Raw genomic sequence first — 26,375 nt, 5'->3', positions numbered from 1 at the left:
AATAATATTAGCAAACACGAAAGGCATAGTTAGCCAGTTAGCTAGAATTTAGCTTATGCTACATGACTCTTCAGCATGTTCTAGTGTTAGATCTTATGTAGCCCTTTCGATACATGATAGCAGAGTATGTTTAAAGTATGTTGTATGCAAACGACTTTTCAATTCTCTGGCTTTGACTCATCAGTCTTCAGTCTGCCTTTCATGTTTTTCAAAAAGTTGCTTCTCAGTAATGGGCTTACACTTACACTAAAGACAAAATATATTTATCTGCACCTGTTCCTACAACAAAATTAACATTTTACATTTATATTAAATGTAAAGACAATCAACATGCCCAAAATACAAATATACAATTATGTTTTGTTTTTTGAAAGTTGTTACTTCTGGTGGTTTCAGAACCACCAGAAGTTTCATATTCAAACTTTGTGTTGAAGTTTCATGTTCAACCTAATATTTCAGATTTTAGTCATGAAAGCACTAACAACAAATAAAAGTGAGTTTTATTAAGTTGTTTCAGGTCATAGAATTTGCAACTAGATCATATTATTGTGCACAGTAATGGAGTCTTCTCTGGGTTATTTATTGAATAAAATTTTTAAAGACAACCCTTTCAAGCACGTGGAATCTAATTTTCAGCCCTCGTAGTGTCCCTGAGTGAAGGTGTGATAATTAGAAAGTGATAGGCCTTATTGTGGTCCTTGACATAGCTAGCCTGATTCCTAATTCAGAAGCATATTCAGACTCATACTGACACAATGTACTGCATTTTTATTGGCTCTAGTTTGCAAAAGTAAACATGTCTCATGAAAAAAAGACATTTGTGTAGATGCATAGATACGTTGCAACTGCAACCCAACAGTTCAAAGTTAAATAAAGGGGATGCAACAAAGGGACCACAGAATGGCGCAGACTATGAAAGCAAACACTGGCTTCTGTTTGTTTGTTAAACACTGGTGGAAACAGACAAACACGGTATATTGTTCCAGTGAGCTACACGATGCGCAAATTTTTCATCGCTAACCATTGGTCCCACAGAACCACAGTCTTTGACCCACTTTTAATTTGTTGTGATTTGGTCACCCTAGTCATGCCATCTACACAGCTTAACCTCTACCCTTTATTTCAGTATCGATGCATTCGATGCTTTAGGTTAGCAAAACGTTCAGTGGAAATATTGTAGGCCAAATGGAGAAGTTTGCATAGTGCTGCACTGTACCAGTGCAAATGAAGAAATGCCAAAGCTCATGCTGCTGTAACAGCTAAATCTTCTGAATTATGTATAAGTAAAGTAGGATAAATAAATGAAGTCAATATTGACATTGCAAAATAACCCCTAATGTGCACTTGCATCCATTATTCCAAATGACGTCAGGCTGCAACATCATTAACTCCATTCAGGACTCGAGCTGCTCTGGAATCCAATTAAGCAGTATTACCAGTTTAATTACATTTCCTACCATTCGAGAAATGGGTCAGATCAATTGACTGATTTAAATGTCTGCGAACGCATATTTATGACGGGTATGCAAATCGAAAACTAGTTGTCTGATCGCTGTGGAGGCGTTAACAAAGATTAGACCACAGCATTTGCTTTGCAGACCATGAGAAAGTTGTACAATAGGTTTCTCTGCAGTGTTTCTGCTGATGGGAACTTGTTGGCTGAGCTCGCACATTGTCAATCCTTAATCCTCAGTGTGGTTTAGTTAACTTCTGATTGCAAACCTCCATGCTTGTTTGTACGTGTGGTTGGTGCAAAACGATGTGAAAGTGGTGACCTACTACTCAACCTGTGAACAACCTCTCAACAGTCATTGGCTCGTTTTTCTTCACTTCCAACTTTTGATTTTGCATATCTGAAGAACTTTATATCTTTTTCACCAATGATATCCGACCAGTAATTGTAAAAAACATTCTTAATTTAATTTGTCTTTATATGTAGGTCTTTAAAGATAGGTCTAGTCAAGTGCTTGGTGATGTGTCAATAAAGGTCAATAAATGACTACGATCTACCAAAAATCGAAAGGAAAACATTTGCATCAGTCTCACTTTGAAAAAGTGAACATTTAAATGTCTGTTACTGTGTTATATTAAGATATACACCATGTCAGTGTGTAACATATGCATATTTTCATTGGTTTATATTTTTTAAAGACCATTAACCAGTTTGGGATCCCAACAACTGCCTGTAGCTAAGCAGCTAAGTATATCAATTGATGCTCATAATTTACTACGCATTTAAAAAAAAAATGTTAACATCATCATATAACAATAACCTCCCAATAACAAAATAATATTAAATGCAGTGCTGACTTTGGATAATTTTGACATTAATATATTATTAGAATACAATTATGGCAAAATTCAGTGTTTGTGTATATATAAAACAATTTCCTCAAAAAACAGCAGATTTCCCGGTATCACCGTTGGTCTTTTATGTCTAGCTTTTCATAGCCTCAAAAAATAATATTTTCATGTTATTATTACATTATTATTTATTTTAATGAATAACTAATGAATTGTTTCTGACCTCTGACCTCATCAGCAATCAGTAATATTTATTATAAACTTTCTAAATTTTTAAAGGCCAACATCTTCCCTTTTATAAAAGTAACAGTCAAATGACACTGTCATGCTGCTAAACTGCCTCAAAAAATTCTGCAGGTAAATGTGTGTGAGACATATTTGTAGTTTATTAAAATTGTCATGCATAAAAAAAAAAATGTCTAAATGAGTCAATCCTGGTTTTATCATGTATGAAATATTTCAGTGATGCAAACATATTTTACAAGAATAAAACCTCCATAAGCTGACTGACCTCGTGATTCCTCACAGTGGTACAGATAAATCTCTCTGGAGGCTTCAACAAATGTAAAGGTGGAGAAACCGGAACAGAAACCAGGCATCTTCAGAATGGATTCCAAGTTATAAAACGATGTTAAAGTCTCAGCCAGGAGTTTTTAATCACATCTGTTATTTTCAATCAAATCCACAAAAGGCACGCAGTATATGATGTTATCCTTTAACACATAAAAAGACTTTTTTAAACCTTTTTTCTTTCCTTGCATTTTTTCTTTGTATTTTTTAAGGCTGTGATGTTTTATTATAGATCACTCTGTGTTTGTGTTTTTTTACTTCATGCAGGGAAAAAAGCTACAAAAACGTAGAAACACCAGGCAATAATTTTAATTTAAGCACATTCTGATGATGTCACTAAAAACTGAGCACTGTGTAATTTTACCTGTCATGCAGCCATGTTATTAAATAGAATTAGCTTCTACAGGTGCCCCTAATGAAGAACTACACAGTGTTTAAGCACACATACAGCTACATATTCTCTATGACAGCAGTTCAACTGTTTCTTTTTTTAATGTGATAGAAACACTGTGACAAATACTGATAGGGCATCTTTAGCCCTGCATAATTAGCCCATATTATACTACTCTGCAGTTTCATTCCCCAGACTCTTTTAGGTTTGCATGTTTATTATTAAACTTTGATTGTATTTTTAAATACACTCTTGATGAAAAAAAATGTACTCTTGCTGAAACACAGATATCAGTTATTAAAAATTAACATTTTAGTGCTGCAGCTGAAAAACAGCCATGCAGTGAGGCTTCGGTCTGAAGCGTAATTCTGAAACTAAGAAAAGGATCAGTAGGTGAGAAGAGCGATAAAGCGTGGGTCTTAGGTTCTGACTTCGTCCTGCAGGTTCTTCTGGGTGTCATAATTGTTGTTTCGTGTCTAACTTTTTAAAGGTTTTTTTTAATGGTTTTTTTTATATTTTCTTGTTGTCTGTAATTCAGATTACTCTTTGCATTTCTTTTTGTGAGCAGAGATGGGCAGTAACGCGTTACTTGTAACGCGTTACTGTAATCTGATTACTTTTTTCAAGTAACGAGTAATGTAAGGGATTACTATTGCAAAAACGGTAATTAGATTACCGTTACTTTCACGTAGGAACGCTGCGTTACTGCGTTACTAAAACCGTGATTTTTTGCGAGAACGTCTCATGACAGTGACGTAAGCGAGTGCGACGTTCGTGACAACAGCTGTCTGCAGATCATAATATATCGAGTGCGGGACAGAGTGTAGCATGCAGCGTTTAAAGCGTGGAAGTACTGACCTTATTTTGAGTTTGATTCCATAAAAGTGACAAAACATTAGTGTCCGTTGTGCGTGGAAGAAAACTACTTTTACAGCGAAAAACCCCTAAACTTCCAAGCAAGCACCGAGTGTACTACGACGTAATGTGAAATTCACAGAGAAACTCGCGGATTCTTCCACTGACCGCTGCAGCACACCTGCACCAGGGTAAACCTCCTCCGCCTACCCCAGTCCTGCTTTACAGGTGAAAATAGAGCAACAGGACCGCTAGTCTTTGATTTTATTTATTTTCTGCTGTGTTTTACTTGCATCTATTTGAAAGACTGAGTGTAAACACAAAAAAATATTTTATTTTATGTGCTGGAATGTGCAGAAAATAGGTTTAAATGTTAAACAAATTTCTTCCAGTCAGAGAATGTTGCATATAATTTAATTTTTGCTTGATGCATAAAGTTAAAAGATTAAAACTAATAAAACAAGTTTTAAAAAGAGACTTTTCCATTTGATTACATTTTGTATGATGAATTATGCAGAAAAAGTAGAATTGGGCTGAAAGATCTATCGCTTTATCACCTATTCAGGTTGTAAATCGTGTTTTTAAAAAGTAACTAAGTAACTAAGTAACTAAGTAATTGATTACTTTTGAAAATAAGTAATCAGTAAAGTAACGGGATTACTTTTTGGGGGAAGTAATCAGTAATTAGTAACTGATTACTTTTTTCAAGTAACTTGACCAACACTGTTTGTGAGTAATGTTATTTATCATTTAATCTGGAGATTATTTATTTTGATCATCTAATAAAGTCTGATGTTTTATCCTCGGATAGCTTCCTCTGTCCAGCTGAATCATCGTTTCAGTAAATTGTACATAATGAAGTGGCATATAATGCAATGATGCCTTTTAACTTGTACACAGCACAGAAACTACTCTTAATTCTGTTCACACTCTTTAAAGGATTTCATTGTTCAACTCAATAGATCATTTCTCACCTCTGACCTCAAAACATCACATGGTGACTTTATAAAAGTCTGTGCACACATGTTTACAGCAAACCTGAAAAATATTTTCCGTTTATTTCTTGCACTACATCATTTTCTATGCACAGCTGTTTATATGTTCATGTGCACGCTGCTGCAACAGACACACACACACGGGTTATATGTACTGCATTGTGACATTTCCTTTCATGTTGTTCAGGTTTATATAGCACATATAAGGTGTGAATGTGTCAAATGTTCGGCAAGTTGAAACTAGTAAGGCTATTATAGTAAACTAAAACTAAACTAAGGTGTGAAAAGACATTTGTTCCCCAAAATGACAAAACAAAAACAAAAACAAAGCAAACATTTGACATTAAGAAAGAAACTAACTTTACAATAAAATGAAAATGTATAGGAAATTTCTTATTTACTCAAATTTGTTGTCCCAACTGGCCAGATGAAGAATTTGTGAATTTGTTTACTGAAACTGAAGTCTACATGACAAAATCTGCTGTTTGTGTTTCAATATTTATTATAAAATTCCTCAATTTTCCCCACATCGAAGGTCTTGAACAATCAGACCCCATCTTATGTTTATGACCTTATAGTACTGTATCACCCCATTAGAGCACTTCGCTCTCAGATTGTAAGCTTACTTGTTTTTCTTTTTTGATAAAGCATATAGTTAGGGCTGGATCAGGTGACCCTTAGTTACACTGCTGTGGGATTCCCATGATGCATTGTGTTCCTCTTCCTCACTCACCTTTTGTCACTCACTATGTGTTTATACACCTCTCTGCATTTAAATATTGGCTATTATTCATCTCTGCCTCTCTTCCACAGCATGTCTTTGTCCTGTCTTCCCAACCTCGACTCCAACCGGTCGCAGCAGATGCCCGCCCCTCCCTGAGACTGGTTCTGCTGGAGGTTTCTTCCTATTTAAAGGGGGTTTTTCGTTCCCACTGTCACCAAAGCGTTTGCTTAAGGGGGGTCATATGATTGTTTAGATTTCCTTTGTTTTCTTTGTATTATTTTACGGTCTTTACCTTAAGATATAAAGCACCTTTAGGCAACTGTTTGTGATTTGGCGCTATATAAATAAAACTGAAGGTGCCGCTAATGTAGAACTAGGGAGTGTTTCAGCACACATAAAGCCAATTTTACATTTGAACACTACAGTATTCTCTATGATAGCAGTTCTGTTAGGTAAGTAGAACACCAGGACAGCCAGGGCTCCGAATCATGACGATGCTTAGTGCTGCTGCGGACTACTTGGTAGTTCTTGGTGGGACCTACAAAAGAATTAAACTGTGCGCTCATTTTAAAAGAAAGGAGGCTCTTCCGCTGAGGAGAAGGGTGCAAAACCACAAAACATGAGATATGCAAACTGGCAGCTATTGAGCTGCTTCTACCTTTATCTAAATGTAACGAAAAGTATTTGATCTCTAACTAGAAAAACTGCTTCGTTTTTCCACTGCATGTGAATGAATCCAGCATCAAAAGGGCTTTAAAATTCTGCCCAATGAAAAATGTACTGTGGCTTTATTATGGAAATAATAAAACAAAATACAAACACCAGACCCCCTGTGACCCTGATAGGGATAAGAAGAGAATGGGTGGATAGTACAACACACTGATTTTGTGATGTTTTTTGGTAAATGTGTGTTCGGTTTGCACGCTGTTTCCAATGCTCACTATCTATTTGTGTCCTCTGAGTACCTCCTACAGTGTAGTAGTCTGCAGTGGTTTATTTGATGTGTGGGAAGGTTACAGATAGTTTTTTCTAAACCCTCACATGTGTTTTATGAGTCAATCTTTGTCACCTACAGACGTTCTCCATTAGTGTTTTTAAGATGTTCAGTCATCCGTGAAAGACTTTCAGCTGCATGAAACTGCGTGATAGGTGCTGTGCAGATAAAGCTGCCTGTAACACAATAATAAAGAACACTTTCACAGAAAAATTGTGTTTGTGGTGATTTTTTAAATTATGTATGTACGTATTTAAAGGGAAACTTTTGTGCTCAGTTCTAGCTTCATATGTCCTTTATGGACTCTACTATAGCAGCTTTTGCTGGATTCACAATTTAGAAGAGTTCATTCTCTGTCTGAAACAACCTTTTTTTAGCTCCTCCCCCCTTAAGATCATGTTTGATTTCCTGCACCTCACAAGTGGAAGATCTGAACAGCAGATTGATGGGGCGTCTTGGCTCACAGACAGCGTAGTGTGCCTGGGATATCCCTTCTTCATGATGTCATACAGAGCCAAGAATCAAAGTGTAATAAAGTGTTTGGAGCAGTCTGACAGGTTTGTATATTTAATATGAGCATTCACCATCCGCTGGTTTTTTTCATGCATACAGAAATTGTGGCAGCTCTACAAGAGGGTATGACCTTCAACTAAAGGGAAATCATCCAAAAATACGTCACTGTGTATTGAATGCTTAGAAAAAACAGGAAACACACTCTCTGCCTTAACAATGTGTCTTAACTATGGTACTTATGCACAACGTCACGCCTCCGCCCACAAGATCCATTTAAAGCCAGAAAATCCTGCATATTCCCCATTTAATTATTTTAAGCAGATACATTTCTTTGATTAGTGGCTTGCACGCGTAACTCTTCGTGTAGTGTGGAACTACTAATACTAACTTAAATTAAATTAATTAAAACAATAAAATTCAATATGCAATAACAACAGGTCTTAATGAGATGCCCTAATTATTAGTGAGTGATGTACATTAAATATAGATATACATTTATAATGTAGTGTTAGCATTAAAGTGCAGTGGAACTTGAATTACATAAAAACTATGTATTTAAAAAAGCGACCGCTCGTCATATTTCATACTTAGTTCAGTCATTCCCTTAATCAATAAAGCTCAGCATCTACAGAAACGCATAATCGGGTTTTTCATGAGCTGAGATAATCAACATGTTTTGTTAGTTGGTGTTTTGTTTACTCAGACATCCTTTATTTGTGTCAGTTTATCTTTCAGTCAAACAAGGTAAAGCAGAGTCTTTGTTGTTGTTTTAACCAACCACCAAAGATTGACTTTGAAAAATTTCAGGCACGTGAAAAGTGACGTGGGGGAAAAATAGCTTCGAAACACCTGAACGGCTCACTTGTATTTAAGTGGTTTCTTTAAAAAAAGGGGGGAAAACAGCTTCACCACATACAAGATTGTCATCTAGTAGAGGGACAGCCTGTGACGCGGCGTGGTGTCAGTGAAGACAGTACGTATAGATGAACATGATTAACTCTGTTACAAGGTTTAACATGTTAACATGTTAATTCTGCATATCTTTGATCAGAGTTTTTCTTGGCTTATTAGGGGCCTTTAACAGGTTACTAAAGGCACAAATGATCTGCATGATAAACTCACATTAAAAAAATCTTATTTCTGTATTACAGTTCTGGTTATTCCTCTTTGGGAAGGATCAAATGCTCTTTAGAATTATTTTAGTATACATACAAAACCACGTGTAATAAATATTAGCATCCAGTTACTGTGTGGTAATTTAGCAGGCCCCTGTGATGTATAAATTAGATCGACTAATCTGACTTCCCTGTAACTGTTAATCTGAAATCAATCTGACTTTGTTCATTTAACTTGCACTTGTTTGCATTAAGAGCCTGGCTTCCTGTAACCTTTAACCTGCACTCTTGTTCATGCTTCCTCAGTTGTTGTCACCTGGCTGGAACTCTGCCTTTGCAGCACTTATACACCTGAATAGCAACCTCACTTTTCCTCTTGCTGTCATGCTGTGTACCTCAAAACTAGGTTTCTGAAGTACAAAAGCACTGCTTTAGAAACCTGATTGTAACCAGGATGCAGATGTCCATTTAAAACCCTTCGACTGTCCCTTGATGTCTGTCAACAAGCAGCAAACCCCCGAATGCCAGTTTAGTTTCCTGTCTCCGACAAGCCAGCTGAAAAAAAACTGACATCCTGCACATTTAATACCACAAAACACAGGAAGTTGTTGTTTTCATACCTCTGTGTGTATCTGTAGTGGGTAAAAGCTTGTCTGTGTGAAATGTAAACTTACTTTCAGGCCGCCTATTTTTCCCAACATCTGGTTAAGTCATCATGACAATATGAGCAATTCAGGTCAATTCAACTCAGTTTTACTTACATCGCACCAAATCACAACAACAGTTGCCTCAAGACATTTTGTATTGTAAAGTGAAGGTAAACCCTACAACAATACAGAGAAAACAGCAACGTGTCGTGTTAGTAAATAGGACCAGACAGACACACCGTTTATGGGTTTCCTGCCTAACATTCATGCTGCACATACTTCCTGATTCCTGAAGGACGAAATGCCTTAAGAGTGTTTTTTACTAGTTATACATGAAGGATCATGAAGGATCAGGAAATTGGGCATGCTCATTCACTTGCACTGGGAAAGTCCCAGCACAATTAGAAGCTTTGTCACTGCAGCAGGCCTATCATATGTCTATAGGACAGAGTGCATCCAATTACTTAGTGCAAAACCACAATAATATGAATATACAGTCTGCCACCTGACAACAGAAAAAAAACACATAATCATAATATTGTTCATTTTGATTATTTAGCATGACTACTAACTTGGAGTTGTGGGGCGATCGTGGCTCAAGAGTTGGGAGTTCGCCTTGTAATCGGAAGGTTGCCGGTTCGAGCCCCCGGCTTGCATGGTAAATGGTAAATGGCCTGTATTTATATAGCGCCTTAATAGTCCCTAAGGACACCAGTCATCCACACATTCACACACTGGTGATGGCAAGCTACATTGTAGCCACAGCCACCCTGGGGCGCACTGACAGAGGCGAGGCTACCAGACACTGCCGCCACCGGGTGAAGTGTCTTGCCCAAGGACACAACAACCGAGACTGTCCAAGCACAGTCTCGGTCGTTGTGTCCTTGGGCAAGACACTTCACCCGTTGCCTACTGGTGGTGGTCAGAGGGCCCGGTGGCGCCAGTGTCCGGCAGCCTCGCCTCTGTCAGTGCGCCCCAGGGTGGCTGTGGCTACAATGTAGCTTGCCATCACCAGTGTGTGAATGGGTGGATGACTGGTTGTGTAAAGCGCTTTGGGGTCCTTAGGGACTAGAAAAGCGCTATACAAATACAGACCATTTTACCATTTAAAGATGTGCAGGAAGACACACTGACTGTTAATGGCACTCCAGCTCAAACGTCATTACTGAAATGAGTTGTTTATTTCTGGGGTGTTCCCCAGGGCTCCATCCTTGGCTCCTTGTTGTTTTCCTCTCACATGTTCACCCATAAGTAAAGCATTCATTATCATTAAAAACATCAGAAATAAGTCTGTTCTTTTCCAGTCATAACAAATCCAAAAAGACCAAACCACATCGGCACTGTTTCAGACTCCCTGCACTCATTACTGATTTTACTGATTAAAAGGCGGTGAAAAAAGTGACCACACATGGGAGTGAAGGATACTACTGAGTGACATTTGGACTCGTTCATTAGATATCTGGAAGTGAAGCATTTAAAGATCCACTAGAAAAGCAATGCAATGACAAGGGAGTCCCTATGTGTGTGGTCAAGATTAATGGCACTATTGGTCACTTAGTGCATCAGAAGCGATGTCATTTTATTTTTGCCATTACAGAGTTTTTGTCCATTTGCAATCTTCTCCAGCACCTTTGGTGTCACTGCTCACAAAATCCATCTCACACGGACAACTAGTGGTCGCTGATGGATTGCAGGATATCTGCAGTGGCAAGAAGATGTTGTATAAACATTGGTCTCAAGAAAAAAAAAATGCTTAGAGGTTCTCCACACAGAGCGATCGAGAACCATCAGCATCAACCAGCATCTTGGTTGCTGATAACCAAAAGACCAAGTGACCTTCATGGTTTGAAAACTGAAGCCAGTATGGAGGTGCCTTAAATATGAATTCTTTTTAATGACCAGCAGGTGGCAAAATTATGTTATATTATTGTAGGGTCTTTACTTTACAATTAAGAAGTGCCTTGAGCCAACTGTTGTTGTGCTTTGTTGCTATATAATTCAATTGAACTGAAAAAAGTTCAAAGACTTCCAACATTGTAGAAGACTATATGAAAAAGTCAATTTGTTCTGACCTCTGTAATCACTTTTCAAACATGTTTATGGACTCAGTCACTCATCTCAGGTCATACTGAATAAATTATGTTGTACATTTGGACGCTTTCAGAGTCAGAGAGTTGGATTATCTATGATGTGTTTAATCAGTATCAACGAGTGTGAACTAAGGTATTTTAGAAGAAAAGTGACTGAAAATTTTTACGTTTCTTGAAGACGTTTCACCTCTAATCAAGCTTCTTCAGTACTAAGACCAAATGGTATAAAGTCCCAGGTAAATAAAACCTGGTTACTCAATGTGAGTAACATATTCTGAATCCTTTGAATTACTTAATATATTGTCATGATTGTTGCAACTACATGAATGTACTATTGCTGTGTGATTTACTGCTTTCAGTTCTGAAAGACTGCTTTCAGAATTGCACATGATTATTTGCAGCTAGCTGGTGGTTAATGCTATCCATCAAGTCTAACAGTCTGCGGTCTATGAACTAACCTCAGCTAACGCCAGCTAAGCTGTTAGCTTGGGGGCGAGTAGCCTTCAGTAATAGTAATAAATCGCACAGCAGTAGAACATCAAAGATACTGAAGTGGCACATAACCCAGGTAGCTACCACAACTAAAAGAAGGTAGTTGCAGTAGGCTAACATTGTTTTTTAAAAAAGAACTTACTTTCAGATGTTTCTTTAGGTTGGAGGTGGAGTCTTTTGACACTGAGAGCAGTTTGGGTCCTTTGGCTAGTGCCTTCTTTTCAGGTTCAGTGAGATTCCTGTCTGATAAATTGATCACCCACTTTTCCTGACTGTCTTTGGTTGTGGTGTCTTCCTGTTCTTGTCTTTATGGTCTAGGTATCAACTCTGAATTATAAATCATAAATAAATGAAGTTGTCTTTCTTTTCTTCTTTGTCTTGGACGAGCTGAGCCTTGTCCACAAACTCAGAAACTTCTTCAAAAGTAGCAGAGGTTAGAAGTGTTTTGAGTTCCTGCAGAGTCTGATTGATCGTATTCCACAGCGCATTTATATTGAGATGCACGTGTCTTATCCTTTCACTTCAAAGCCGGTTTTGTGCTCTCTGCAGAATCAGCTTCCCTCTATGTCCCCTGACCGTGGATCCATTGCGCAAACTCTTGGAAACAAGTCTGCTTTGTCTGCGTCTTAGGTTAAAGGGAAGGTGGTTTCCATAATCTGCTAGTTTTCTTGATTCCCTTTCATATCACAGCAGTTCAAGAATGTTCCTCCCAAAGTGCAAGGAAATATGTATGTGTAGGTTCTCATTCATCCAGGTCATAGTAATCTAAGGAGCTTGGAAAAGAAAGCAATTGGACTTCTTTAAATTCCTGGGAATCTCTGCCATTTGGTCTTAAAACTAAAGACACTCCTCAAATGAGGGTTGAAACCATTTCAAAAAACTTAAGGAAGTTCAGTCACTTTTCTTCCCCAGCTCCTTAGTTCATGCTCATTGATCTTTACTGAACACATCATAGAAAATCCAACTCTCTGACTCAAAATTATCTATAACAGTTGTGTTGACTGGCTCGAGCAGAATTAGTCCAGAGTTCTTAGCATTTTTTCTGGTGTGCCGTCTTTTAGAAGCTAAACAAAGATTACTTTCCAAACTTTTGACATATTGTTAATACAAAATTATCACCCAAGTTAATATTATTTTAGCAGCAGCCACCACAAGTTTGCCCTGTTCATCACATTGCAGCTGCTGTGGCTTCCACCCACAATTTGAAAACCACTGAACTAAACATGTTGATCAGTGAATTTCGCTTCATAAGCTAATCTGCCCTTCCCTGTCTACTCATTTCTCAACATTCAGTGTCTAAAATTAGCTACTAATATATGCGGGTGTTTTACTCTGACACTCATAAGGCTGAAATGGTTGCAGTTAAAGCTTTTTCTGACTGTAACATTTGGAATAACTTGTGATTTATTTTCTTCGCTAACCTCTTTCTCTAACTTTGGCAGCTTCGTCTTTGATCTGATCATGTTAAGTCATTGTCAGATCAGCATCTTTATCTGCTCGTTTTCCAACACTAGGCATGTTTAACAAGGATCTCTCAGTGACACCATGGCACAAATGCACTCAGACACATCTACAGCAAGCTGAGATAAGGAGGGCTGGGTTTCCTTCTTCCTCTGAGCTCCAGGAGGGAAATTATAGCCTCTAAAGACACGTTGGGTCACAGAACTGCCTCAACTGCTGTCCACAATGATCCTCTACCTGCTCTTCCCTGCTTTTGTCCTCGGTATGCGTTTGCCTTCACTTGAGGGTTTTTCTTTAGATTTTGTGGACATTTCCTGCTTTTTGGATTTGCTTTAATATTTCCATGAATTGTTTTCCCTGTGTGGAAAGGAAAGGAAAGGAAAGGAAAGGAAAGGAAAGGAAAGGAAAGGAAAGGAAAGGAAAGAGCAGAGGCAAATGAAAGTCAGAGTGAGAGCATGCCTTTTAAAATTGGCCCGACTGGCATACCTGATCGTAAGGAACATCTTTGAATTTGTTGTTTGCAGGTACTGTGACATCACAATCAGCCAACAGCACAGCGGGAAAGCTCGATGAAGTTGGGAGGAACCAAACATTCAACAGTAAGTTCATTTCTTACTTTAAATAGTACAAAAGTGTCAAACATGGACCTGGAGCCCAGAAATAATAATAATAATAACAATAAATTTTATTTATGAGCGCCTTTCAAGTCACCCAAGGACACTTTACAATAGGAAGACACATAGTAAAACAATGGCAAAATAAGAACAATAAAACAAAAGCACAAGATAAAATTAACAAACAGTGGATTCACAGTGAATATGCAGATTTGAACAGATGAGTTTTGAGTTGGGATTTAAACTGGGGGAGAGAACCAATGTTTCTTATTTCTGGGGGTAGGCAGTTCCACAGCCTGGGAGCAGAGCAGCTGAAAGCTCTGCTTCCCATGGTGGTGAGGCGGAAGGAAGGTACAGCAAGCTGGATAGAAGAGGAAGATCGAAGTGAACGGGCAGAACAGGTAGTGGTTAACAGGTCAGAAAGGTAAGGAGGAGCGAGCTTATGAAGGGCCTTGAAGGTGAGCAGAAGAAGTCTGAATATTAGGCGAGGGGTGTGTCAGAGATACCGAGAGAGGAAAGTCTGCTTAGAAGTACAGAGTGAGAAATAGTGTCGAAGGCTGAGCTCAGATTTAAAGGGACGAGAATGGTGAGAAGACCAGAGTCAGCTCCGATTAGAAGATCATTAGTGACTTTAAGTAAAGCAGTTTCTGTACTGTGACATGAGCGAAAACCAGATTGAAATCTCTCGTAGATGTTATTATTAACCAGGTGTAAATGAAGTTGAGCTGCAACCACTTTTTCGAGTATTTTAGAAATGAAGGGTAGATTGGAAATCGGACAGAGGTTGTTAAAGTTGTTGGGATCTAAAGAAGGTTTTTTCAGTATAGGAGTGACTAGAGCAGTCTTGAATAAGGAGGGAACGATACCGGTGGTGAGAGAAGAGTGAATGATAGCAGAGATGAGTGGGAGTAAAGAAGAGAGGCAGGATTTTACAAGCCCCGTGGGCATGGGGTCAAGATGACATGTGGCAGGCTTTGATTTACATATGAACTCGGAAATATCAGATAAATCAGGAAGATGAAAAGTGGAAAACGGCTCAAAAAGGAGAAAAGGTTCTGGAGAGACTGTAGACACAACATTTGATCTGAGTTGCTGGTGGATGTTATTGATTTTCATAGTCCAGAACATCATCAAGGAGTTGCAGGTTTCAGAGGAATAGAAGTGTGGTGGTAAAGCGTTGGGGGGTTGAATTAGTTTGTTAAAAACTGAAAACAGAGTCCTTGCATTACCCTCATAAGAGTCGATAATACCAGAGTAGAAGCTTTGTTTGGCCTTGCTGATGGAGTCTTTATACTGAAGTACATGGTATTTATAGATTTCAGAATCAACAGTTAAACCAGATTTCTTATATTTACGCTCTAGCTGCCGAGCTTTGACCTTCAGAGCTCGGAGGTCAGAGGTAAACCAGGGAGCAGAGCGAGCGAAGGAAACAGTGTGGGTTTTTACAGGAGCCAGAGAATCAAGGACGGTGCGTAGACAATTATTATAATATAACAACAAATCATCAGGAGTGGAATAGAAGTCCAGAATCTGAACATTGTCCAAACTGGTAGTGAGAATGTCCATATCAATGTTCTTGATGTTGCGGAACGAGATGAGACGGGTTGGCTTGGTAGAAGAGCAGCAGAGAGTGAGGTTAAATGAAAGGAGGAGGTGGTCAGTTATGGGGATTTCAGTAGCAGAAAGAAAGAAATAGACCATGAAAGGATCCATTTTGTTCCGGTGAATGGCTTACTTTTGTTTTTCCATAAGAAAAATGCAACTGCTGCCTATAAATTGTAACATAAATCTGATGACAGTAAACTGTAAATGCTGAAACCTCTGAGGGGTTTTTGTAAGCGGATTGCTCATAAAATGAAGCAACATAATTAAACAAGTAAGAAAACGTGCTGTCTGGCAAATTCATTACCTTATCAGTATTTTTACAACGTTTTTGGTGTTTGTAAACACTGATGATGTGTTTTGAGGGCAGAGCTCACCTGATTGCAGAAACTGGCTGATCTCCAGTAGTGTATCTGAAAACAGCATCTATACAAACTAAATGCACACAAATGTTTTCATTCATACATTTTTGTATTTTATGCTCATTTCCAAGACGTCACATCTCACATCCAGGATATTTAATACAGATATTTACTGATTTATTTCTGTGTAACAGACCAACATACTGTATAAGACATGGGCTGTGATTAACACGTCTAATTGGAAAACTGCAGAATATATTCATAATTATTTAAATGCCACTAGGATTAAAAAAGCTGTCCAACACAGCAGATGTAATGACTGGATCCTGTGTTGGACAGGTTTGGGTGCTTCAGTGATCACAAAAAGTATGTTGTACTAGCTAGCCTAAGAGCAATTCAAAAAACCCCTATGATGTCTATAAAAATCAAGAGACCAGTTCACCCTGCCCAGAACAGGGTTACAAAGCTCCAGACCTGGGGCCAGACCTCGTGTACGGGCTCAAACCAAACACTTGGTGGCCTTAGACCATTGGACGAAGCCAACCCAGCATAACAGAGAGACATGGGCCCACCATGCAGGAGGGGGTTTGGTGCATGTACCTTGCATTGTCTAAATAATTGCAGAACACTTTGTGTTAATGGACTCACAAAATGGATTATTAAATCTTAGTTATTCTTTAGACCAAAAAGAGTACACTCTGGATTAAGCAGCCATTTGTTGTATTCTGAGACTGACAGCAGCAGTTTTCTTCTTCAGCAGAGGCGTAATTGCATCTGCCAGCCTCTGCTTCCATCCTTTCCAAACTCCATTTTACTTTAGCTTGTTGTTTGTAGAGTTCTGTTCAAATAAACAACTATTAGAGTGTCTTGATGCATGCTCAATCTGTTCATCTGGACGTAGCGTTTTCAGTGGGAGAAACGTTTTGTCACTCAACCAAGTGACTTCTTTAGTTACTGACAGGAGTGCATTGATACACTGAATTTGATACATGACATGCAACTGTCTTCGTAATGGACAGAATAAACAAGTGATTAAGTCAGCTAAGAATAAGAATAAGAATAACTTTATTTATCCCGAGGCAAATTCTTTTGTCATGTATACATGCTCAAAGCAGCAGGAGAGACAGAGGAACAGGTGAATAAGATATACAATATATACAACAAGAATAGTAGTATACAGTAATATACAGTAGGATAGTGCAAGACATAGTATCAAATAACTCTAACGAAGTAATATATATAACTATAGCCTGGAGAATAAACAACTTAACTATCAGTGCAGGCGATTCTAGAAAGTGACATAGTATTGTGCAATAGAATAAAGGGAGTAGCAGCGTATGATGGGGGATGAAACAAATATTCAATAAGGTACAGTTGGGTGATATTGCACGGTCTGAAAGGGAACAGAATAACATTGGTAATAGTCTCAGGAAAATCACCTACAGAGTGAGGAAGAGTTAAACAGTCTTATTGCCACCGGCACAAAGGATTTACTGTGGCGGTCAGTTCTGCATTTCGGGGCAATGAGTCTTTTGCTGCGTTTGCTCCGATGGTCCATCATGGAGGCGTGCATGGGGTCACAGGGGTTGTCCATGATAGAAAGAAGCTTTTTTACCATTCTCCTCTCAGACACCTCCTCCAGGTTCTCAAGTCTGACACCCAGGACAGAACCAGCCTTTTTATTCAGTTTGTTCAGCCTGTTGGCATCAGCTGTCTTCACCCCACTTCCCCAGCACACAGCTGCAAAGAACACGACGCTCTCCACCACCGAGTGATAGAACATGGCCAGCATTTTCCTACCAACATTGAAGGACCTGAGCCGCCTCAATAGGAAAAGCCGACTCTGCCCTTTTTTGAAGATAGCATTGGTGTTCTTGGTCCAGCTAGGAAGCAGGAAATTGTCTGCTTGAGACACAGATCAAGGCAAACATCTAGAAGTTGTTTTGCAACAGAAGGAATCACCCCCTTCTGAACATAAGGAAGAATGCGGATTTAAAGGAATTTTATATTGTCTTCACTTTTCAAATCTAGAAGCAAAGTCCACCAATTATATATCTGCTTCTAAACAGGAATTCAAAGCATAAATCAAATTTAAATGCGAAAAGTTTTCCACTTTGGATAAACAACCATTATGAATTCAAGGTGCAATAATACTTAGAGTAAAAGAAAATGTTTTGTCTGCAGGTACACTGAAACCAAAGAACGTGACATCCACATTTTATGAAGAGAACAAGGAGGTCGAGGATAAACTGCAAAGTAACCAAGTGTCTGTTATCACAGAAGATAAAGGTAAGTTCATGATTATCAGTGCCTCTTATTTACATGCTGTGCATATAGTGCAGATGAAACATGAAAAAATTGTCCGAGCGTCAGCTTCTGTTTTATACACGCGTGTCCCTTTTAGTTCATATGTGTCAGAAAAATCTTTGATTACTTTGCAGAGAGTTTCCAGGATGAGGAAAATAAAATTACTGGGAAAAACTGTGATCGGGAGTCACTACAATACTACAGTTCCAACTACTGTGGTCAAATTTTTCACCAGGAAATGTTGACTATCGGCAGAGATAACTGGTGTGTCCAGGAACATTTCATCAGGTAACTGAATAAATATATCCACAAACCTCCATGTTTAACACGCTGAATTATCCTTGTTATGCTTTTAAAAACACAATATTCTGAAAGACAAAACAGCATGATTAGAATTCTTGCTGAGAAATGTGTAATCATCTTTCCTGTACTTATTTGCATCAATTTTCAGTATTAAAGAAACATGACGTGACCTTTTAAACTTTATTCTTCAGAAAATTATCAGAAAGTACAAAGATTTAGGGTAATAGTGCTGTTTTACTAAAGTCTATGTCATAGACATGAAACTGGTGAAGTTTTGCTCCTGAAACTGTAAAATATTCCATAATACTGGTTTATAGAGTGTTGAGTAACAGGCTAATAAAATACTAGAATTTCTCTCACAAAAGTTATAAATGTTTTGGACAGCCTGCCCCACGTGTCCAAATATTCAATTTAAAAAAGTCAATTCAATTAAAAAAATCTTCAAAAGGCGCCAACAGCACAAACTTGGGGATCGACTCACTTTTGGTGCCAGCCCCATGTGGCCACTCGAGGAACTGCAGTGGGATGCCGCCACAGATGGGCTCTACAGGGCCCCATTTATTATTTATGGAATGTAATTATGGGAATAAGAAAAGACATCAATACCCAGTAAATTTAATTTTAAAAAAAAATGTCCATACTTACATACAGAGCTTTAAATGGACAAGTAAATTGTAATGGACTGGTTGTTTTATAGTGCTTTGCTACTCTGAGCACACAACTTGCCTCTTTTACCCAAGCACCTTTCTCTATGCTCTCTCTATCTAAGGCCATGTCCACACTAATACGATTTCGTTTGAAAATGCATCTTTTTTTCGCCGTTTTGGCCTTCTGTCCACACTCAACGGCGTTTTTGGTCAAGGAAAACAGAGATTTTTTAAAACGCTCTCCAAAGTGGGTAAATTTAAAAACGCAGTTTTCGAGTCGCAGTGTGGACCACAAAAACGGAGCCTTTCGAAAACGATGAAGCTTTTTAGTTTTATGATGCAGTGATGTGACCAATTCAACTAAGATGGTGAACAGCATTGTACAGCAGTTGTTTTGTTTGCTTTCAATTATGACAGCCCTATTAAAGATTAATATCGGTTTTTACATGCTCCAGATAGCTTTTCTTCAAATTCTTCAATTCTCGCTTTTGCAACTCTGTACTCTTGTGTTACTCGCAGGAACAACTTCACCTCATTGTCAGTCCATTTAAAAAACTCGGTGCTTTTCCTCGACATTTTGCCGCAATGTTTCAAAGAGCAGCTCTTTTGCCGCTCTTTGAAATGAGAGCCGGAAAGTAAATATATATATATATACATATGTATACATATTTTTGAGCTCATATATATATATTTAAAAAAAAAAAACACCCAGCACGCCCCTGCGGGCGGTTTATCCTTCAAGCTCGGGTCCTCTACCAGAGGCCTGGGAGCTTGAGGGTCCTGCGCAGTACCTTAGCTGTTCCCAGGACTGCGCTCTTCTGGACAGAGATCTCCGATGTTGTTCCCGGGATCTGCTGGAGCCACTCGCCTAGCTTGGGAGTCACCGCACCTAGTGCTCCGATTACCACGGGGACCACCGTCACCTTCACCCTCCACATCCTCTCGAGCTCTTCTCTGAGCCCTTGGTATTTCTCCAGCTTCTCGTGTTCCTTCTTCCTGATATTGCTGTCATTGAACCGCTACATCGATCACTACAGCCGTCTTCTTCTGTTTGTCTACCACCACTATGTCCGGTTGGTTAGCCACCACCATTTTGTCCGTCTGCATCTGGAAGTCCCACAGGATCTTAGCTCGGTCATTCTCCATCACCCTTGGGGGCATCTCCCATTTTGACCTCGGGACTTCCAGGCCATATTCGGCACAGATGTTTCTGTACACTATGCCGGCCACTTGGTTATGGCGCTCCATGTATGCCTTGCCTGCTAGCATCTTGCACCCTGCTGTTATGTGCTGGATTGTCTCTGGGGCATCTTTACACAGCCTGCACCTGGGGTCTTGCCTGGTGTGATAGACCCCAGCCTCTATGGATCTTGTTCTTGTGCTGCCATGATTAGTGCCTCTGTGCTGTCTTTCAGTCCAGCTTTGTCCAGCCACTGGTAGGATTTCTGGATATCAGCCACCTCCTCTATCTGCCGGTGGTACATACCGTGCAGGGGCCTGTCCTTCCATGATGGTTCCTCGTCTCCCTCCTCTTTCTTGGTTTCTGCTGCCTGAGGTATTCACTGAGCACGCTGTCAGTTGGGGCCATCTTCCCAATGTATTCTTGGATGTTCGTTGTCTCATCCTGGACTGTGGTGCTGACACTCACCAGTCCCCGGCCCCCTTCCTTCCGCTTAGCATACAGCCTCAGGGTGCTGGACTTGGGGTGAAACCCTCCATGCATGGTAAGGAGCTTCCTTGTCTTTATGTCAGTGGCTTCTATCTCCTCCTTTGGCCAGCCTATTACCCCAGCAGGGTACCTGATCACGGGCAGGGCGTAGGTGTTGATGGCCCGGATCTTGTTCTTACCGTTCAGCTGACTCCTCAGGACTTGCCTGACCCTCTGCAGGTACTTGGTGGTTGCAGCTTTCCAAGCTGCCTCTTCATGGTTCCCATTCGCCTGCAGGATCCCCAGGTACTTGTAACTGTCCTGTATGTCTGCAATGTTGCCTTCTGGTAGCTCGATCCCCTCAGCCTGGTGCTGTCCAATTCTTCATACTAGAGATGTCTGCCACTGGACCCTGTTCAGGGAGGTCGCTATGGTCTGCCCTCAGATCCACTAGCCACTGAGCATTGCCGTTATGGGTTGCGTCCTTCTCCCATATGCTCTTCCAGTATTGCTCCGTCTCCAGCCTTGGTGGTGCTGTTCTCTTATCGTTCCCTTGCCACTGAGAGTACACCTTTGCTGGTTCTGTGGAGAACAGCTGTTTATTCTCCTGCCTTCTATCTCTGCCACCTCTATATATATATGTGTATGTATATATATACATATATATATATATATATATATATATACACACACACACACACACACACACACACACACACATATATACATACATACATACATACATACATAAGCTTTTTTAAAAAGCAAAAGCAAAGGTTCAACATGTGTAACATTACATATATTTGATGTACTTATTTATTTGATGAAGCGGAGGCTGTGCTTTATAATGATTCTGCTTTTTTTTTAAAGTACACATTTACTGTATATTACTCAAGTAAAAGTAGTTTTTGGTAGCAAATACTAAAGCAGCATTTTTAATGGGTTAATTCTAGCAGACTGACACATGATATATATGATACTTTATGACTATAAATACTGTTAATATTGTAGCTTCTTGAAGTGAATTTATTTATTTACGGCACAGGTTAAATCTTAGAGGTTGTCTGATTGTTATGGAAAAGGTTTTTTGGCTTTTTATATCCAATCTTGGAATTTTCAGATCATCTGAAGGTTTACTAAAATGAAAGCGTGTGTTTTAGAGAATGACTGAAATGTGACTTTTGTCACCGTCATCTGGGTGCAAATTTTGATCTTAAAAGTCGCTGGCTACTACAGTTTTTAAATATATGTACTGGACTGGATGTAGGATATGGAAATACTTAAGTATGGTGTAACATTTGAGTACATGTACAAATGACTTAGACTGTGCGTGTTTGCTTTGGTTCTTTACTGTAAAACAGTGATCTTATCATCTAAATTACAAAGTAAATAGGAAAGAAGTCAAAAAGCCCATTAAGTCGATAACAAGTCACAAAGGGAAATATCCATCATCCAAACAGGCTTAAGGAGAACGAGTGCCTCTCCTGCTGAAGGGTTAATATGAGCAGTGGTCTCTTCCTTCAGCCCACTCTGTCCTCTGCTTAATTTCAAACAGGAAGCAGTTTAACCACAACAGTTTTTCTCACAGGTTTATGTGCTGCTCAGTGTCAGTGCCTGGGACTCTAAACAGTTTAATCTTATAATCTTAAAATGAATGTTTTTATAATTTCTAATGAAATATGCCGCCACCACACGCAAAAGCGTATCAAATTAAAACTTATCGGTGTATATTTGTGATAAAAACTAAGAGATTAAATGTTTTGGGAGGTTTTTGGATGATGAAAGAAAATCATCAGCTTTAAAGGAACTAAACTAAAAGAAAAATTTAACTTTAGGGAACCACCAGAACTAGACAAACACACAGCATAGAGGGAGATCGCAACAAGGGACAGAAGGAAACTAAGGACGTATGAAATCAAGGAGATGGAACAAACCAGGGAACACAGATGAACTAAATCGACCCACACCCAGACTGAGGCTGCCAAAGTAAACCAGGAAATAACAGAACAAAGATAAAAAACCCAAATGCTGAAACAGAGATTAGACACAAACGAACAGAAAGAGAAACAAGCACAGAGATTAAACTGGCTGCATACAGGGAACCCTAAGGAGAACACTGGGAGATGAGACCAGGACAAACTGGGCACGAAAGCGGACTGACTAAATAAAACAGGAAACCAAGAACTAGAAATATATATATAAAACTCAGGTAGTAGGAAAACTAAACTCTAGACTAACTAATACAGAGCTTGAAGAGAAATTGTTTCATAACTTCAAGAGAATGAATCATGAGCCCATAACACAAATCCAAACACTGGGCTCAAACCCCGGGATCCTGAAAAGCTAAGTAATAAATCCTGAAGTTAAGGAAAACGTGAAAACACAGGAAACTTCAGAACCGACTGAGGGTGTCACGTCATTAGTGATGAAAAATTAGAAAAGTACTATTCAATATACTATGTGTACACCATATGTTAGTACTAAGCAGAAATCTCACACCCTTTGAGGTCTGCTATGGTGTATGGTTATAAATCTGGGGAGGTGCACTTCAGGTTAAAGCATGGATTGAACCCAGCACCATTAATTAAGGATTGCCATTAATAAGTGGAGGATAAGGCAGGATATGCTTTACCTGGTGACCTTTGCCCTTGAGGTAAACACTTAGCTCAAGGCTTGACAAGACGTTACTAACTAATCAGTGTAAGGGTGGCTACACCCATATTTTATGTGCCTTATGGCTGTTTTGTTTTTGTTTTTATGTCTGATTCTTTCGAGGTTTCTACTTTTTTACCTACTTTTGCTGCATTCAAGTCAAATTGTGGCTGCAGGATCAATAAGACACTTTCAAACATTGCAAGTTTCATACTGTACCTGATGAAAAAAAAAGAAAAAAAAACAAGAAAAAAAAGTACATCAACACATTTGAGCAAATTTTCTTCATTATCAGAGAAGTTGTTTCACCCCCATCATTAACTTTTCTCCATCTGTTGCAGAGCTTACAATGATCTAACGATATGCGTGGAATCTGTGGCTAAACTGACCAGCTGTTTCTTCCCAAACCCTAATATTCAAGACTTCTTTATCGACATCCATTTGAAATACTTCCAGAACTGCACCAATGAGAATGATCCGATGACTGAAGATGCCCCTCAGGAGGTGGTGATTGGCCTCACTCTCCTTTCTGTGAGCTTCATCCCCATCATGGTTTATCTGGTCGCTCGGAGTTAGATGCGCACTTGTTGTTACTCCAGAGGCTGATGTGTTTATTTTTTTTAACAAGATATAAGTCATACATTCAGTAATGTATATACCTTTATATATGGTACATATATTTATTACTTTTTAGATTAACCATTTTTATATTTTGCTTGTTGCACGTTATTGTATTTTGCACAACTCTGTTGCTTGTGAAGCTTGCACACAAGAATTTCACTCGCATGTACTGTACCAGTGTACCTGCACATGTGATGTGACAATAAAGGTGATTTGATTTGATTTGATTTGACATTCAAATGTGGTTAAAAATGTGCTTTGTTAAATCATCATGCGTTTTTACAACTATTGTAACACTTTCACTTTTGCGTGGTAGACATCAGCCGCCATGCATAAGCGCTTGAAAGAGGGTTTGGCTTAGATGCTATAAAAATGATGTTGAATAAAAACTCCGGCACTGACTTTGCTATTTTGTTTCATTTTTGTCTAACTGACAAATATGCATCATATTTAATTGCATAGTTTGACTGTGTAATCTATATAGAGGGAAAATATATATGCAATTAGAATTTATTGTAGAATTTATTATCTTAAATAACAGCTTTTTGAGTCTATATATTATATATGAGTCTGTGTTTTTTTCTTACTGTGTAACTGGAAGAATGCCAGATTTTTTTTCCCCCCAAAAAATGTCACCCTATGAATGCCCTTCAATAATAAACAAAAAAACGTATTTATTTGATACTCGTGTAGTTCTGCAAGAGCTTCTATAACTATAATCCGCAAAGAGTTATGTCATTTATCACAGACCAAAGGTTTATTTATGGACACTTTTTAAAAGGCCTCCATGTCCGCCACTAACCACTCCACAAGGCACCTGACCGTATCGTTCCACCAAATTGTGCTGGTCAACATATGTCACCCACTGCACCATCACAAGGTGGTGATTCATTGAGGCCTCCTCAGGAACTGGCAGGACCCACAAACCACACTCAACGTGTTTTAAGTTGAACTTTATTGTGGCAAAGTGTTTTTTAAGAAACTGGGAGCAGGCAGGCTGTGTGGATTACAGATGTTTAGGAAGTTCAGGTGGTGATGTGGAGTGGAGTCGTTCCTGTTACGTTCCCCTGAGGGGTCTAGGCGGTGAGGGGGAAGTAACAAAAAGTGTCCGGGTCAGAAAAAGGAGTCAAGGAGGCAAAAGGGTTAAATTAAATAGTTTTATTAAAGTAGCTCAACTAAAAGAGACAGACAAGCCGCTATCACCATTTAAGGAAACGAACAAAACTCAAGCTTTGGTCAATAAAGTAAAAATGTAAGTCAAAAAGAGAGAGCAGCTCACTAGCAGCAAAAACACAGCTCACTAGCTGTAACCATTCACATGGCACTCTGGCCCAGAGCTCACCTGTCCCTGGGCTTAAATCCCTTTAATTACTGATGTGAGTCAGCTGTGTAAAAGAGAAAAGGTGGCACCTCAGGCAGAAGAGATTGAAGGACACGCCCACACAGGCACCTTCAGGAGGAGGCCCTGCTAGGGCCGTAACAGTTCCCAAACTGCAGGTAAGTCTATGTTTGATCTTTGATTGTGAAGTCTTCAGACAGGTTGCTAACTGGGGCGGCCTAAAGCCTCTTTTTCCATTTGAACCTACTTGGATCGACTTGACGCAGATCGGCACGACTCAACTCGGATCGACTGGTTTTCCATTACAACCCAGTGTGCGTGTTTGTCATCATAGCAACGGGTCTAGGCGTGCCGTGCCGTAATTAATATGCTACATGAGTGCTACAACAAAGGTGGACATCGAGGCAAGAATATACCTGCTGCTCGGCCTGTGGCTTTTCGTCGGTCTCGGGGACCACAGTGGGGGGGGGGTTGTAACCATTTCTCCAATTGCTGGGTTTCAAAAATGGTGGTTTTAATTTTTGTGAATGAGACACTCTCATGACTCATCAACTGACGCAACCAGCAAATCGGTGGCATGCCGTGCGACAACTTGACATTTTACTACCTGCTTGGATCGCTTGGCACCCGGGCCGAGCAGGTACTAAAAAAGTACCTGGTACCAGGTACTTTGACCTAATGGAAAACCCTGAAAACCATGGCCAACCATGCTGAGTCCAAGTAGCTACTAATGGAAAAGAGGATTAAGAGACTTGTAGCCTGATGATTCAATATATCAATGGGTGAGAAAAGGCTGACCCACATCAAGACCAGGCAAAGACCACGGACAAATCCAATTCCAACTGAGAATATCGGAGAGGGAGAGACAGAGAAGAAGAGAGTGAGAAGAGAAAAGGGAAGAAGAAAAACAAAAACCCGCTCGGTTCATAACACCTAGGATGAGTTGCTGCGGCATTTAGTATTTCCTGTTTATAGAACCCTATAAAAGATTAAAGATGTGATTTAGGTGCCCTAGGACTCATAAAGATACAAGAACGACCTCTCTTTAACACATTTTTTTTATTTAATTCAGGTCATCTCAAAGGAAAACCACAGTTTCTTTCTGCACACCTACACCACCCAAAACCAC

The 26,375-nt window shown here is 39.3% G+C and overlaps 1 protein-coding gene across 1 annotated transcript; it reads left to right on the top strand.

Annotated features, from left to right (window-relative positions):
- The first annotated feature begins 13,261 nt into the window (after positions 1-13,261).
- LOC116328610 lies at positions 13,262-23,989 on the top strand. The gene is made up of 5 exons (XM_031750434.2): positions 13,262-13,413; positions 13,676-13,750; positions 17,914-18,018; positions 18,171-18,324; positions 23,628-23,989. The coding sequence occupies exons 1-5, from the start codon at positions 13,377-13,379 to the stop codon at positions 23,860-23,862; spliced, it is 606 nt and encodes a 201-aa protein (XP_031606294.1). The 5' UTR covers positions 13,262-13,376; the 3' UTR covers positions 23,863-23,989.
- The last annotated feature ends 2,386 nt before the right edge of the window (positions 23,990-26,375 follow it).

The sequence above is a fragment of the Oreochromis aureus genome, linkage group 8 (assembly GCF_013358895.1).
Source record: "Oreochromis aureus strain Israel breed Guangdong linkage group 8, ZZ_aureus, whole genome shotgun sequence".
NCBI classification, from domain to species: Eukaryota; Metazoa; Chordata; class Actinopteri; order Cichliformes; family Cichlidae; genus Oreochromis; species Oreochromis aureus.
This window is presented reverse-complemented; position numbering and strand designations above follow the sequence as displayed.